General features: G+C 38.2%; 2 protein-coding genes across 2 annotated transcripts; one reads left to right on the forward strand and one right to left on the reverse strand.

The window, feature by feature from the left end:
- Positions 1-329: 329 nt before the first annotated feature.
- On the reverse strand, positions 330-5,484 carry LOC147567542 (desmethylyatein synthase-like). Its single transcript, XM_086654148.1, has 2 exons — positions 4,401-5,484; positions 330-1,014 (listed from the first exon to the last, which is right to left on the reverse strand). Exons 1-2 carry the CDS (start codon positions 5,328-5,330, stop codon positions 409-411), a joined length of 1,536 nt encoding a protein of 511 aa, XP_086510274.1. The 5' UTR covers positions 5,331-5,484; the 3' UTR covers positions 330-408.
- A 5,738-nt stretch (positions 5,485-11,222) lies between these two features.
- LOC147567543 (cytochrome P450 71A1-like) lies at positions 11,223-14,382 on the forward strand. Its single transcript, XM_086654149.1, has 2 exons — positions 11,223-12,327; positions 13,563-14,382. Exons 1-2 carry the CDS (start codon positions 11,395-11,397, stop codon positions 14,175-14,177), a joined length of 1,548 nt encoding a protein of 515 aa, XP_086510275.1. The 5' UTR covers positions 11,223-11,394; the 3' UTR covers positions 14,178-14,382.
- Positions 14,383-17,332: the final 2,950 nt, after the last annotated feature.

The raw sequence follows: 17,332 nt of genomic DNA on the forward strand, positions 1-17,332 counted from the left end.
CTTGTAGTGCAGCATGAAGAAGTGGCCTATGATGAGAATTCTAAAATAAAAATAATGATATAAACTAATTAAAATTAAACAAGAAAACAAACAAAGAAAGAGAAAACTCTAACTGCAATTATGGCGGACAATAGTCATAGAAGCAGTTACTCGCCGGTTAAGCAGAAGCAAAATAAATCCAATTGTACTTGAGTTTTCTAGGCTCTCTATACCATTGAAGAATATAATTAGCAATGGTTTTCAGTATAGTAATTTGGTTCATCCTACATCATATTTATAATGTATGTGTCCTTGAAATATAGAAGCATATAAAAAATTGAAATTATAGATATTAAGAAACTTGATAAACATTAGAAATAAATCAGTGATAACATCAATCTATTTCAGTATTTAAAATAAGAAGAAGAGTTAAACATTTACAGGAACAACATGGAGAGGGATATGCCTATTTACTGTCATACCAAAACCTTCAGTCATGTCTAATTCCTCATAATTTATACCAAGAGGAAGTTTCCAATCAAACCAGTATAAAAGATTTGCAAGAACAAGCTCAACAACTGCAAGTCCAAATGACATCCCAGGGCACCCCCTTCTTCCTGATCCAAATGGAATAAACTCAAAATCTTTCCCTTGGAAATCAATTGAGTTGTTGATAAATCTTTCAGGATAAAACTCCAATGGATTCTCCCACAATTTTGGATCCCTTTGAATTGCCCATACATTTACGAAAATCGCACTGTTTGGTGGAATATCATAACCTCCTATCTTTTCTACCGTCTTTGATTTTCTCCCAATCAACGTAGGTAATGGAGGATGTAATCGGAGGCTCTCATTCACAATATGTTTCAAGTAAGTCATTTGAATTATGTCCCCTTCTTCCACTTTAGATTTATTTCCAACTACTTTTCTGATTTCTTCCTGGGCTTTCTTCATCACTTTTGGATTCTTTATGAGCTCTGCCATTGTCCATTCAATAGTTGTCGCAGATGTATCACTTCCACCAATAAACATATCCTGTTTTTTGATTACGTGTAGTTATAATCATTAAATAAATTTAGAATTTATGAAAATAGTACTTCCAGATCATCTTAGGAGATTATTTTTTTTCACTAATAAAATACACCTAATGATTTCATGCGAGTGTTAGTAGTTGAAATTTTTGGGGGCAACCATGATAAGTCCTCCAAAATTTTCATTTACTGCTGTGGCAGCAGTCCTGAATTCTTATCAATATTGCTCCACCACCCTAAAGAACAATTCGGGAAGACCTACAAAATGAGAAAGCGGGTTCTGCCAGGACCGCCCTAGGGTGGCGCAGGCCTAAAGCTGAAACAGCAACAGGGCCCCCTTTAATACCGTCACCTAATTTTGCTAGTATATGCTTATCGATCAATGAGTCATTTCAAATGTTAAATTGTTCGAGAGCAACTAAAGCTGTAAACGAGCAATTTTTTCCGAAACTTAAAAGTTCTACGTAGCTTTGAAATAGTTTTTGTTGATCATAAAGAAAACTTCCAATTATATGTCATTTTAAACTTTGAATTGCAAATTTAAAAGTTCCAAGATATATCATTTTAGCAATTGTTTCATTTATAGTTTAAAAAAAAATCGGAGTCACTAAAAACATCACATTTTGAATGACATTCAACCATTATAACAACTTTTAGTGAACTCAGATGCAAGTTAGCAATTTTTAAGTCCACTTATATACAAGTTAGATGCAAGTTTAGATGCAAGTTATACATTTAAACAAAAATAATCAATTAACAATAAAAACTACGTACTATAATTTTTATTAATGGATCAAGAAATGTGAAATAAATAAAAGACCTTAGGAAACTACATGAGTTCTAGAGATCTTTTATTATTGTCAAATCTTATTTAGAAAATCAAACCAATAGGAACCAAAAATACATCATCACACTGGATTGAAACCATGACCTCATAAATAACATGTAAGTGTTGTACCAATAGTGCTAATTCTCTTTTACTAATAAGAATTTTTAGTTCTCTATTTGTACTCTAAAATATGTTGAAAATCGTAAGTATAAGAAGTGTGCAACTAACGGTGTTATAATAGGTAAGGGTGGCAAATTATTTTAACAGAGGTAAGGTAATTTTAACTACGTCAATTATAATTGAGTCCCAACAAAGATTTCACTTAATTTATTATCCAAACTACAAAAAGTATTAGGGGGTAGTGGTTGTGGACATTGGGGGACATGACCGTGTCCCCCAATGTCTGTGTTATTAGTTGGGGGCATTTAAAATGTCCCTGAATGTCTGTGTTATTGGTTAGGGACATTTAAAATGTCTCTGAATGTCCGTGTTATTCGTTTGAGACATTTCAAATGTCCTGAAATGTCTATGTTATTCGTTTTTGACACGAAGTTATGGACATTTCGCATCACCTAGAACATAAGACCCACATAAATGAAAACCCTTAGGACGACTGCTGGCAAAGGTGTCAGGGCAATATTTTTAGGACTTCGACAGGGATAGAGGAGCATCAAAAGGGAAATTGTAAGGATTTTTGAGGGAGAGGCCCAAAAAATGGAGGGTAAATAAGCATTACCCCCAGCCCAAAAAAAAATTTAGAACCCAGTCCAAATTGTCAGGACAGCTCACAGTTTCCTGGTTTTTATTTTATTTATCCCTCTTTTACCCCTCCACGGGAAATTTCTGTGTTTTCTGACAATCTGACGGACGACAGCGAATCAATTAATTCCTCGTACATGACGTCATGTCAGAGAAACATTCAGATTTTCTGAAAATTCAAAAATGGCGCCATTTTTTGACGAAATTTCAGCCAATTTTTTTGGATCCCTCCCATTATATTTTGTTTCAACTCCTTCTTTCTTCTTATTTATACATCCAAAAATCTTCTTTTCATCATTCTTATTTTGTTTTTCACATTTTATCTTCTTCATCTCTTTCAATCTCTAAAAACATAAATTTTTTTTTCTTTCTCTCTCTAAAAGTTTTATTTTCTTATTTTTGGATGTCCATCATTCTTTTTTGTTTCACATTTTATTTTCTTCATCTCTTTCAATCTCTAAAAACATCAATTTTCTGTTCTTACTCTCTCTAAAAGTTTTATGTTCTCATTTTTGGGTGTTCATCATTCTTATTTTGTTTCACATTTTATCTTCTTCATCTCTTTCAATCTCTATAAACATCAAAGTTTTCTGTCTCTCTCTCTAAAAGTTTTATGTTCTTATTTTTCTTCTTCATCACTCTTATTTGTTTCACATTTTATCTTCTTCATCTCTAAAAACATCAAAGTACATAACCAAATGTCCAGTGCACAGAACCATTTCCGGTACAGGAGAAAATTCCCAGTTCAAAAGTGTCCAGTACTAAACCAAATGACCAGTACATAGAACAATTCCCGGTGCACAAGAAAATTCCCCAGTACAAAAATGTCTAGTGCATAACCAAATGACGAGTACACAGAACAATTCCCGGTACACAAGAAAATTCCCACTACAAAAATTTCTAGTACATAACCAAATGGCTTGTACACAGAACAATTCCCGGTACACAAGAAAATTCCCAGTACAAAAATGTGTAGTACATATCTAAAAAATGACCAGTACACTAAATAGTTCCCGGTACACAAGAAAATTTATTTATACAAATCAATGAAATACTACCAAAAATGAAGAAATTTGTTGAGATTGGAAAGAGATCAGAAATAAATCTGGAAAAAAAGAACGAAATTTGTTGAGATTGGAGAGAGAAATATGTGTGGGAGAAAATAAAAAAGAAATAAGAAATAAATCTGGAAAAAAGAACGAAAATGGCAAGTTGGTAAATTTTGTAATGGCAATTCTGTAAATTCATGGAAAGTACAAGGTTTAATGTCAGGTGCGTCAGACTATTTTCCAAAAAAATTCGAATTTCCCGGGAATTTTTCGATGGCAATTTTGTGAATTTATGGAAAGTACACAGTCTGATGGGAGGCGTGTCAGATTACTTGTCAGAAATTTTCGAGTTTCCCGGGAATTTTTCGATGGTCGTTTCGTAAATTTCAAAAAGAAGAAGGGTGTTTCGGAAATTCCACCCCTAGCCTGACTTTTTTGGACCTGCCCCTCATTCTTTATCTGCAGTGGGCCTGATACATATTGTTGGGCTGATTTTGGGCCTTTTGCCCAACCCCTCAAATTGTAAGGGCTAATTATTACAGCTGTTCGGAGATGGTCGTGGTCTTAGTTGAGAGTTCAGCCATGATACTTTTCACATTTTTAGGCCGACCATCTTAATTGTAAAGCCCATGGTAGATATCAATGTCCCGTGGCCGTTCGTCAGCCAAAAAGTAGGTTGACCATTGGGCAGAGTAACATTGTTTTATTTTTGGTAAATAACTAAGGGATAAAAGAGTTACAGAGAGAGATTACCAGTATAATTCCTTTGATACTATCTCTGTCGAGGCGTAGATTATCTTTCTCATCAGTATAATTGAGAAGTAGATTAAGAAAACTTTTCTTATCATCTACTTCATTTGATTTGGAGCTTAAATGATCATCAATAACCTCATCAAAGAAGTTATCAAGTTCTTGAAAAGTTCTTTTAAGCTTACCAGTAAATCCAGTAAGAACATCAATCCATCTCAAACATGGATAAAAATCTCCAAAAGTGAAACCTTCCACCAAAGAATTTGCTTTCTTCATCAAATCTGCGAATCTATTTGTATATTCTTCCTTAAATTTATCACCAATTGAACACCTTGAGATTATATTGAAGGATAACCCAAACAGAATTTGACTCAGATCTACTGTTTCTTTACCCATTGCTGCAAAATTTAGCTTTTCTATCATTTCTTCAACAACTTCTTCTCTAACATATTTAAAGGATTGAATTCTCTTGATACTTAACAACTCAAGAACACAAATCTTTCTGACTTTTCTCCAATATTCACCATAAGGTGCAAGAACAATATCTTTGCCACCATAGAAGATTGTTCTTGAAGCTATTGGAACAAACCTATTTGCAAAAACAACATCATGGGTTTTTAATATCTCAGTTGCCATTTCCGGGGAGGAAACTACGAGAATTGGTGTTTGGGCCAATTGTATGAGCATAATTGGACCATATTTCTTAGAGAGCTCAAGAAATGATTGATGAATCAAAGGGTTTATTTGGTGGATGTTACCGATTAGTGGAAACCCAGGTGGAGAAGGTGGCAGGTTGAGCTTTTCTGATCTAGAACCTGTTATTCCTAACCATTTCAATAGAAAGTAAACAGAGAAGAAGAAGACTATAATGGTTAATATCCATGTTTGTGCTTCCAATATGCGTTTTAGCTCCAAGAGAAGTGATAGACCCATGTTAAATTGATATTGTGATTCAGATGATTGTCATCTAATTTTACAGAAGGAAATAAGAAATGCAAGAGCCTCTGTATTATTTTGGGGTTTTGAAATGATAGGTTCTCAAACATTAATATTCTTTTTAATTTTTGTATAAATATATCAGGTCAACAGGTATCATGTTATCAGTGAACTTAGTTTAGTACAAGTTGTTCTAAACAATAAGGGTTGAACCAGAAATGTCCACTAAGATATCTTAGAGGAATTCTATTTTGGCCCTCTAAAGAAGATCAATTCATCAAAATGGTCTCTTAAGATAAGGTGTAGGAAAAAGCCCGCGAAACCGCCCACGATCGCTCAAGGCCAACTGAGTCTGTGGACGTCAGATGTCCGGGACGGACACTATCCGACTGACCGATTAAAGATGGACACGGAACAATGCCTTGTCCGGCATACTGTCTGGGTCCTACTAGACCACCCGCTTAGGCGCTTATAGATTTTATGCCAATATATATACACACACCCATATATATATATGGGTGTGTGTGTTTATATATATATATATATATCAGGAAATTAGACCGAAGACCCAATTTTAAACTTTTTTTTTAGTGAAAAAGACAAGTTATATTATCTTTTGTTAAAAACCCAAATATTTGTATTTTGTTTGGTTAAAACCCCAATATTTTTTACAAAGATATTGCAAGGGGTTGCAAAGCTGTTGTAAGGTGTTGCAAGACGCTCCAAAGTTGTCGCAAGCCGTTGTTAAGCTGTTGCAAAGTTGTCGCAAGGCACTGCAAAGTTGTCGCAAGGCGTTGCAAAGCTGTCGCAAGGCACCACATAGCTGTCGCAAGGCACCACATAGCTGTCGCAAGGCGTCGCAAAGCTGTCACAAGGTGTTGGAAATTTAAAAAGTACTCAGGGAGCTGAAGAGTACTACAAAAAGTTGACTGATTTTTTTTAACCAGACTCCAAGTCTTTTAGGGAGTTTTGACTAAATTTCCCGTTTTCTGAAGTGAGTTGTTGATTTATCTTTGAGGTATTCGTGCCCGTTAGATTATAATCTTGAGTTTCTAAATCTAACAACTGAGATACATGCCAAGTTTCTTTTTAAAAACTTCCCATATCCTAATTCAGTTTTATCTCCCACGTTATAGAAACGATCACGTATCTAAAGGTATACTATTCTACGCAATCACATATTCATACATACAATAATATGTCATTCATAATATAAACAAAGTATGTATCCTAGATTCGTTTATAGGTTTGCTACGTTTCGTATAGCTAATCGTGGGATAAAAAGTGACATATCTATGTCTAATGGGCTCTAAAGTTTATTTTCGCAAAATTCGGACTAAAGGCTCATTATGTTTCTTCCTTAATGATTTCCAAAATCGATGCAAGGAAAAACTCCGTTTGGGCTCTCCGATGGCCCAGGTCTAAGTCGGAAAAATATGCTTGGAACCGGGAGAAAAAGGTTTGAAAAACTCGCACTTGGGTCACGGCCCAAAACCCCTCGAGTCAAACTCGAAAGGACCTAAGTCAACCCTGGTCAAAGTCCCTTGACTGGTCTCGGGTCAACCCTAGAGTTTGTCTCTGATCAGCCTAGTCATAGGCCGGACCAAGGGACAGCACGTTCCTGTAGGGGAATAACCTAGTGTATCTCATACACCTAATTGTCTAGTGTTAGGTACTGTTTTTGATCAATTCATCAAGCAATCTTCATGGTTTTGATGATTTTTATCAAAATTCTAATACCCTAAAGCTTGTTTATGAAAACTCTTTTCATAAAACTATGTTTCTAGTGTTTCTAGGTCATGAATCTCATTCAAAACCCTAATTTGATCTCATCAAACTTATGCTTGAATCTCTATTCAAACATCAAAAACACTAATATCTAGTTGTTCAAGTATGAATCTAATTCGTCTAGTCAAAGATAGTTCATGCAAACGGCTCGTGATGCCACTGTACGGGAATAACCTAGTGTATCTCATACACCTAATTGTCTAGTGTTGGTAGCGGAATCTCAAACATCATATGTTTAACACTAGTTTCCAGGATCTATACATGAACATACCAATGAACTAGAATGGAAAGATGATTACCTCTTAATCGCTTTCCCACGAACTAAATTCCGACCAGTATTCGGAAGATAAGAGCTCCAAGTGTAGCTCCTCTACTTGAGACACCGAGTAATGACTTGAACTCCCTCCTTTCAGTCAGCTAGGACCTTCTTGAAGGTTGAGATGAAGAACTCCTTCTTCTTGACTAGATACTTGAGAAAACTCCTTTTCTCTCTCTCTCTCTCTCTGAGATGTATATTCTGAAACTCTTTCAGACACTCACAATTCTGTCTCTGAATTACCTCTCAGTTCTCTCTCTCTTTAGGTTGTATAATTAGATATATATAGAAATCCCTAGAAGAGGTATTAGACTCAGACTAGGATTCCATAAACCTAATTATTAGGCAACACCCAAAATACCCTCCATTGGGTCACTTAAGTTGGCCGGCCAACATAGCCCTTTATGGGCTTCCTTGGCCGGCCCACTTAGGGCCTAGCCGGCCATCACATGGCCGGCCCTATTGCCTGGCCCGGCCATCACATGGCCGGCCTCCCTAAAGCCATTCCGGGCCTCCATTTTGGGCCCGGACATGTTTATCTCTTCGGACTTCTCCGAATCTTTCAGGACTTACCAATAATGGATCCAATCCACTTATTTGCCATTATCCATCTAGTCAATTCTCTCCGTTCAAATCACTACTCTGTTGTGTAACCCTTGTAGGATCCGGTCTATGTTAGCCGCGAATCAACTCTTGATTCGACGATCGTAGTTGGCTTCTAGCTAAGCATTACGACCCCGAATGGGACCGGACTAATGATCTTCCGAGTAAGGTCATTAAGATCCTATTAGCCAAATTGCACGCATTGCATCCTTGGTCGAAGGACACTCCTTCGGAAGGATACCATTCCTTCAGACTTTAGGCATTATATCCTTCAGTTCCTGTCGTGCTCTGTCTCTCGGTCAGACGCGTCCTTACCGGGTCAGACGCGTCCGAGACGCTTCTGGCCTAGGACAGACCATAGGCATCTCAGGTGGGATGCCTTGGATGCGTCCTGGACGCGTCCTAGATGCGTCCAGACCATCGGGTCTCTTGTATACCCTCTCGGACGCTCAGTCCGAGAGGTGTTGGAACAGTGAGACGCGTCCTAGAGGCCTCTCGGCTCGGGATTGCACGTAGGCCATCTCGGATGCAAGGTCTGAGATGGCTTGGTGCATCACAGTCTCGTCGTAGACGCTTCTGTGCACGGAAGGCACAGGCATCCTACATGTGATGCCTTCTGGGCACGTCTAGATGCATCCTAGACGCTTCTGGTTGCTCCAGACGCGTCCTAGATGCTTCTAGATGCTCCAATCCCATCCTAGGTGCGTCTAGAAGCTTCCAGTCGCATCCTAGATGTGTCCGGTTGCTCCAAACGCATTCTAGATGCGTCCGGACATCTGTCCAGTGTCTCGGTCCTAGACTGAGGCTTCCTAGGATTCCCAAGAGCGCGTCCTAGACGCGTGAGGGATGTCCGAGACGCGTTTGTCTCGGACTCCTAGTGCGTCTCGGACTGGGATATCCCAGACGCGTCCTGGACGCGCTGGGACGTCCGAGACCCAAGAGTCTTGGACTACTAGTCTGTGTTATACTGGGATATCCCAGACGCGTCTTTCACACGCTGGGATGTCCGAGATCCTCCTGTCTCGGACTCCTAGTGCAGTCCGGACTAGGAATCCCGGTCCTTCAGGAACTCGGATTTCCAGTTCGTGTCCCACCCGGTCTCGGATTTCCTGTCCGAGACGTGCTGGTCCGGCCCGGCCCGGACGCGTCCTGGCCGGTCCGGACAGTTGGGTTCCCAAAAATTTTGGAAACCCTATTGTTCCAACTCGTTTCTTTTCTGTTTTTCACTGTTCCAGCTGCTGTTAGGTACTATTTTTGACAAATTCATCATCCCAACTTTCATGTTTTTTATGATTTTTAACAAAAAATTAAAACCTAAAGCTAGTTTATGAAAACCCTTTTCAAAAAACCAAGTTTTTAGTGTTTTAGGTCATTGAATCATATCCAAAACCCTAATTGATCTAATCAAAATATGCTTAAATCTCCTTTCAAACACCATTAACACTATTATCTAGTTGTTCAAGTTTGAATCTAATTCGTCTAGTCAAAGATAGTTCATGGAAACGGCTCGTGATGCCACTGTAGGGTTTTGTAGGTATCTAATACATACTAATCATCTAACTAGTATTGTAAGCGGAATCTCAAACATCTATATGTTTAACACTAGATTACCAGGATCTATACTTGAATATATCAATGAACTAGAATAGAAAGAAGATTACCTTTAACTGCTTTCCCACGAACTAAATCCCGACCAGTATTCGGAAGATAAGAGCCCCAATTGTTGCTCCTTTACTTGAGACACCGAGTGTATAACTTGAACTCCCTCCTTTCAGTCACCTAGGACCTTCATGAAGGTTGAGATGAAGAATTCTTTCTTTACTAGATAATTGAGAAAACTCCTTTTCTCTCTCATACAACTCTCTCTTTCTCTTTGAGATGTATTTACTGAACTACTTTTCAGTTGGCTTTTTTCCACAGTTCTCTCTCTCTCTTTAGGTTGTCTAATTAGGTCCTTATATAGAAATTCCTAAAATAGGTATTTGTCCCAAACTAGGATTACTAAAGCCTAATTCTAAGATGTTTCCCAAAACACCCTTTTAGGGTTCCTTAGTGTGGCCGGCCAACATAGCCTTTATGGGCTTCCTTGGCCGGCCCGTTGCTTAGGTCGACCATCACATGGCCGGCCCACCTCCCGGGTCTTCCTTTAAGGCCCGGATGTGTTTATCCCTTATTCGGACTCCTCCGAACTAGTTGGTCTTACTTATAATGGATCCAATCCACTTATATGCCAGTCTGTTACTAGTCAATTCTCTCCGTTCAAACCATCACTCTTATGTGTAACCCTTGTAGGATCCGGTCTATGTTAGCCGCGGATTACCGAAGTTATCCGACGATCGCAGTTGGCTTCTAGCTAAGCATTACGACCCCTAATTGCACCGAACTAATGATCTTCCGAGTAAGGTCATTAAGATCTTATACGCCAAATCGTACGCATTGACATCTTGGTCCAAGGACATTCCTTCGGAAGGATACCATTCCTTGTGACCGAGGGAATATATCCTTCATGAAGGGCAACAATTGAGCCAGCCTGCCACGGGTTGACCTGTGGTGTGTAGAAAAGGTGTTGTGCCAGGCTGCGACCCAAAATTCAAGGGCCTAGAGGTCTGTCGGGTCACTAATTGCGTCAAGTGTCGTGCCAGACCACGTGCCCAAACACGTCAGGGAAAAACGGTTTGGTGGCTCACCTGCCACAATGCGTGCCTAGACGGTTGCATTGCATACCAAACATGCTAGCTATAACAGGCTAGCACAGCCGTTCTTAAAGGAACATGAAGAGGAAGATAAAGGTAGAGAGCGAAAAGGAGAGGAAATCGAAGAGGAGAGAGAAGAGCCGACAAAGAAGAGAATGAAAGAGAACAAGGCTGGCCTTAGCCCAAAGCGACCAAAGAGGTCGCTTGGCCCAACCTGTGGGAGTAGAAGATAAGGACGGTCTGAACTTTTACATTAACTAAGAATCAACCGAGTGGTTTAGTCCATGTGAGCAGTCCAATACTCCAACCTCCTTGTGCTGCACTACTGATTCTTAGGGGACTATCTTGGTGAATTGCTCATCTCTTGGAGGCCAGAATAGAATTAAGATATTTTAGTGCGCATTTCCTGTTTAACCCTTGTTCTTTAGTACAACTTTTACTAAAATAAGTTCACTCATAAAAGCAGTACATTGACCTTATATATAATATAAGGTATGATTATCTAACAAATCAATTTTAATATATTTATAACAAACTGAAAAGAAAATGATGTTTGTGAACCTATCATCTCAAAACGCCAAAATAGCATAGAGGTTCTTGCAGTTCATGTTTACATCTGTGAAAAAAAATTGTGCCATCTGAATCACAGTATCAATTTAGTATGGGTTTATCAGTTTTCTTGGAGCTAAAACGCATATTTGGAGCACAAACATGGATATTCACAATTATAGTCTTCTCCTTCTTTTCTGTTTACATTTTATTGAAGTGGTTACCAATAAGAATTGGGGAGTCAGAGAAGCTCAACTTGCCACCTTCTCCACCTGGGCTTCCACTAATTGGTAACATCCACCAACTGAGCTATATGCTTCATCAATCATTTCTTGAGCTCTCTAAGAAATATGGTCAAATTTTGCTCATACACTTGGCCCAAACGCCAGCTATTGTTGTTTCCTCCCCGGAAATGGCAACTGAGATATTAAAAACCCATGATCTTGATTTTGCAAATAGGTTTGATCCAATAGCTCCAAAAACAATCTTCTATGGTGGTAAAGATATTGTTCTTGCACCTTATGGTGAACACTGGAGAAAAGTCAGAAAGATTTGTGTTCTTGAGTTGTTAAGTATCAAGAGAATTCAATCTTTTAAATATGTTAGAGAAGAAGTTGTAGAAGAAATGACAGAAAAGCTAAATTTTGCAGCAATGAGTAATGAAACAGTAGATCTGAGTCATATTCTTTTTGGGTTATCCTTCAATATAATCTCAAGGTGTTCACTTGGTGATAATTTTAAGGAAGAATATGCAAATAGATTTGCAGATTTGATGAAGAAAGCAAATTCTTTGGTGGAAGGTTTTGCTTTTGGAGATTTTAATCTATGTCTGAGATGGATTGATGTTCTTACTGGATTTACAGGTAAGCTCAAAAGAACATTTCAAGAAATTGATAACTTCTTTGATGAGGTTATTGATGATCATTTAAGCTCCAAATCAAATGAAGTAGATGATAAGAAAAGCTTTCTTAATCTACTTCTCAACTATATTGATGAGAAAGATAATCTAAGCCTCGAGCCAGATACTATCAAAGGAATTATACTGGTAATTTCTCTCTTTAGCTCTTTTAATGCTAGTAGAGTATAAAAGTCAAAACCTACCCTAGACCTACACTAAATCAACTGTCACCATTTCCGAGTCAACTCTCTTTCTCTCTCTTGATTAATTTTTCACTCTCGATGGACAGTTGATTCCTGTTTAAGTCTAGAGTATGTTTACTTTTGTAGCCCCTTCTATCATTTTTGTTTTTTTTTTAAAAATTAAGTTTCCGCTCTTCTTTCCTTAGTTATTTACGAAAAATGTTATTTTGTCCTACTCTTTGCCTGCTTTTTGCCTGACAACGACCATGGGGCACTGATATCTCATGCCCTTCCAGCTAAGATGGTCAGCCTGAAAATGGGCAAAATATCATAGTTCACCTACGTACAACTTTGTGCTCACATTGACTGAACTCTCCACCCGTTGTCCCCTAACAGTTGCAATTTTCATAATTAGCCCTCACAATTTTTCCTCTATCACTCCTCCCCCATGTTGAATTTCCAGACATATTTCACTGCCACCCTTGCCTGCAACCGTTCTTAGGTTATTTTGATATGGATCACGGATATGTTACAGGTGATGCCAATAGTCACACTATAAAAAAATTTGTAGTTTGGGTAACGAACTAACTGGAATCATACTCAATTATCTTTGACGTAATTAAAATTAACTTAATCCCGTAAAAACAAACTTAACATCGTTACCTATTTTACATCTGTTAGTAGCCAATTCTGTATACTTGTTCATGTTCTCCACAATCAAATTGCTATAAATTTTTTTTTTTTTAGAAGTCCGACTACGATCAACTTATGTCGTTACATTCACAAATGTTATATTTAATCATTTATATATATATATATATATATATATATATATATATATATATTTTAATCAAATAATCCTCAAAATGAACATGTTAATAATTCATTTATCCGTGTTAACTTGCATAAACATTGTCTTCTTAAAAAGTAACAAATTATAAAAAAAAAATGATGGAAAAGACAGAAAATTGCATATAGCAATCTTTAAAATCCAAATCGACGGTTTTCATATTCCTTCTTGTGATAGTCTTTGCCTCTCTAAATTAAAGTTGTCAAATAGTGGAAATCATGTTATAAGAATCACATGAAATCATCTGGTGTATTTTTATTAGTGGAAAAGTAATGTTATAACATGATTTCCACTATTTTCATAAATTATAAATTTATTTAATGATTCTAAATATAAGTGATAAAAAACAGGATATGTTTATTGGTGGAAGTGATACATCTGCAACAACTATTGAATGGACAATGGCAGAGCTCATAAAAAATCCAAAAGTGATGAAGAAAGCCCAAGAAGAGATCAGAAGGGTAATTGGAAATAAATCTAAAGTGGAAGAAGGGGACATAATCCAAATGACATACTTGAAACATATTGTGAAAGAGAGCCTCCGATTGCATCCTCCATTACCTATTTTGATTACGAGAAAATCAAAGACGGTAGAAAAGATAAGAGGTTACGATATTCCACCAAACAGTGCAATTTTCATAAACGCATGGGCAATTCAAAGGGATCCAAAGTTATGGGAGAATCCATTGGAGTTTTATCCTGAAAGATTTATCAACAACCCAATTGATTTCAAAGGGAAAGATTTTGAATTCATTCCATTTGGATCGGGAAGAAGGGGGTGCCCTGGGATGTCATTTGGACTTGCAGTTGTTGAGCTTGTTCTTGCAAATCTTTTATACTGGTTTGATTGGAAACTACCTCCTGGTATAAATTATGAGGAATTAGACATGACTGAAGGTTTTGGTATGACAGTAAATAGGAATATCCCTCTCTATGTTGTTCCTGTATTGTTCAACTCTTCTTAGTATAAATACTTAAACAAATCAGTTTCAAAATCAAGAGAAGAAGGAAACACAAAAGAAGGGGAATCTGACTCCAAAGAAGAAACCAATACTATCACAAAATTGTTTACAATGTTTATTAGTTTCCAAGTATCTTTAGTTTATATCTTTTATACATTTCTATATTTGATGGGATACATACATTTTAAATAAAATGTAAGTTGAACCACATCAATATACTGAAAGGCTGGAATACTCGAATTCTTCTATGGTTTAAGATCGAGCCTAGAAAACTCTAACAAGCATAAAGTTGATCATACTTTGATTTCGCTTAACTGGCGGGCGGTAACGATTCAATGACTATTGCCGCCATTATCGTAATCAGAATTTTGTCTTTTTTTCTTTTTCTTTTTCTTTTTTAATCTTATATAGTTTTAGATCAATATTTTCTTTCAGTATTTTCATCATACCCATTTCTTCATGCTGATATGACAAAGAAACAACAAAGGTTCATATCTATATCTCATCTTTAAGCACAGGAACACCAGGTTTCTTTTTTTGTCACTATTCTATCACATCGTGATAAAAATCAATAAAGAACAATGATAATGGTAAAATTTGGGTGGTTCTACTACCAAACCCTTCACATATATTTATATTGAATGTGTTTACAAAAGAGAGAATTAGGTTACATATTTGAAAAGTAAAAATATGGAAGGAATAAAATGAATAACGGAAGAGAATATATAACAAAATCTTGAGACTTGAGGATCAAGTTAACCCGGCTCCACCGATTCCGTGGGGTCATCGGGTTCACCGTTATTGTCTCCCTCTAATTGTGCAAAGTATTTGAAGGTAGATTTAATTTGGGACACAACTCCAAAAAACGCCAAACGGAGAGACTGCTCGTTACGATATCTACAAATTGAGACTGAGACGGAACAAATTTAATAAGAAGTGACCCATCCGCCACCTTTTCTCTAACAAAGTGGTAATCTAATGTAATTTGCTTAGAGAGCCAATGGAAGACATAATTAGCGGTCATAAGGATGGTATTATTTTAGTCAAAAAATATCTTGGCATATTGAGATACGTGTGTAAACACGTGACATAAGAGGCGAATCAAGATGAAGAGATCCGACGATCAAGACTATTCAAAGATATCTGAAGATATGTGAAGATCCACAATATTTAGTTTCATATATTTAGAATATCTATTGTAATATATCTAATATTATTATTAGATAGATTTTATATTGTTTTCTAGTTTAGTTAGGAGAAACTAGGAAACCCTAAACCTAAATTTCTCTATAAATAAGAGATGGGTTTTAAGAATTAGATTATTGAGTTATGTCTGACCAATGTAACCAATCAAACCCACAATTGTATGTGGTAATTATTAATAAAGAAATTATTCTCCGAGGATGTTCATGATGCATAAAATGTCCAGACGTTGACTAACGTTTGAAGAGTCAAGATCAGACCTGAAGTCTCTTGGAACGATTCGGCTTAAGGCAGCAGGACAGCTAAACACCTGATGGTCCACCATACGTTCCCCTAACTGGGAGGTCGCCCGGAAGGAATCAACTCTGCACTAAACGCCCTTGGCATGGATAGATCAGCCCTGGGATCTTCAAAGGAATAAGGGGGTCTCTACAGGTTCGGCCCATATCTTACGCCCAGAACTGGGGAGATATCACCGTTGCGCGACCTAATGACTTAATCCCGGACTTTCTAGAAAGATCTCAGTCGGCCACACATCTTGAAGTGTTTAAGCCCGATTGGACTCCACGTATCTAGAAGAGGAAACTTCTCCTTTAAAGTCTATCACTCCGGCAAGATATACACAAAGCATCCTTGAATTTAGGAACTTTCACTTATCAAAGATCCGGGATAGACTCGAAGAGAAACCTAGATACGCAAAAGAGCTAACTTCCCTTACGGTTTGACGGCCACCGCCTCACCACCGACACTAATCACAGTCGGTTTAAGTTCGCCTATAAAAGGCCCCCCACTCAGAGGACACGATCTCTTCACTCCAGAAAAGATCACCCCACACTCAAAGTTCTCACAACTCGCCCCCCTAAAGGATCGATCAATATTCATTCTTTTACTGCAAAGAGCACCCTGAATGTCTTGAGCGTCGGAGTGGTTTTTGAACCCTTTGCAGGTTTTCTCCCCTCGGGAACAGACGAACAGGAGCTGGAGCAAAGGAACAAGGAACGACAGAGGAGAGCACAGAGGAGCAGACCAGAGAAGCGGAGATGAACTGAGGAATCTCTCCTCTCCAAACAGAATATACCATCTTAACGGAGGCTGTCATGCATCAATTCCCTTTTTCATGTTGATTTAACCGGGAGCCAATTTTCACATCAGCATTTGGCGTTGGAAGGAGTGGATCTCTCCAGCAAATCATCAGATTCCGTAACCCGAACCTCACTCAATACTTCTTCAGCACTAATTACTTTTCCTAAAGATCTTCAAGCAAACATGCTAGCAGAAAAACGAACACCTGGTGAAGACCGAGAAGGATCTTTATATCTCATAATGGTCTCAGCAGTCTTCGAGCGGCTGAAGGTCGATAGGAGGAAGCAAGAAGAAAAGATAACAAAACTTCGAAGCGACCTAGACATAGCAGAAACCAAGCTGAAATCCCTGCTCGGAAAAGACCCCCGAGCAGCGGATAGTCTGAGGGGTCCTACATTCCCAGGAATAGGATCGTTCTCAGGGACGAGAAACTTTACTAATCTCACCCAAGCTCTCCTCGATACTTTCGAAAAGCCCCCCGACAAAAGGACCGCCGACGTAAGTCAAGGAGGCCAGACCGGTAGCCAGGCAACTCAAGGAACGACCCCAACGGTGACAGCAATTAGGCGTTTAACAGCACTGGAGAAAGGGCTTGGCGGAAGATCAGAAACTTTGGCAGAGATATTCGCAGAGGCAGAAACAGAGTCTGAATCCGAGAGCAAAGATAGTGTCAACGTCATAGCTGGGGGACCAACTCGTGTAGAGGACAGAAGCAATAAACGACGACGAATAAACCACGAAGTCATGACGATACACGATGAGGTTTCACCTCCTGTGTTTTTTACTGATGATGACCTAAGAGGGGTGATCACGCACCACGCGGACCCCCTGGTGATAACAGCGTTAGTCGCTAATTGGAAAATAGGGTGCAT

The sequence above is a fragment of the Eschscholzia californica genome, unplaced genomic scaffold (genome assembly GCF_041429995.1).
Source record: "Eschscholzia californica isolate CP2 unplaced genomic scaffold, dmEscCali1.0.p SCAF_1, whole genome shotgun sequence".
Lineage (NCBI taxonomy): Eukaryota > Viridiplantae > Streptophyta > Magnoliopsida > Ranunculales > Papaveraceae > Eschscholzia > Eschscholzia californica.

Bases quoted from the DNA above. Each gene is read 5' to 3' on its own strand.
- LOC147567542 (XM_086654148.1), bottom strand. From the start codon at position 5,330: ATGGGTCTATCACTTCTCTTGGAGCTAAAACGCATATTGGAAGCACAA. The intron at 1,015-4,400 runs GTAATCTCTCTC...ATCAAAAAACAG, and splicing joins GTATCAAAGGAATTATACTG to GATATGTTTATTGGTGGAAG.
- LOC147567543 (XM_086654149.1), top strand. From the start codon at position 11,395: ATGGGTTTATCAGTTTTCTTGGAGCTAAAACGCATATTTGGAGCACAA. The intron at 12,328-13,562 runs GTAATTTCTCTC...GATAAAAAACAG, and splicing joins CTATCAAAGGAATTATACTG to GATATGTTTATTGGTGGAAG.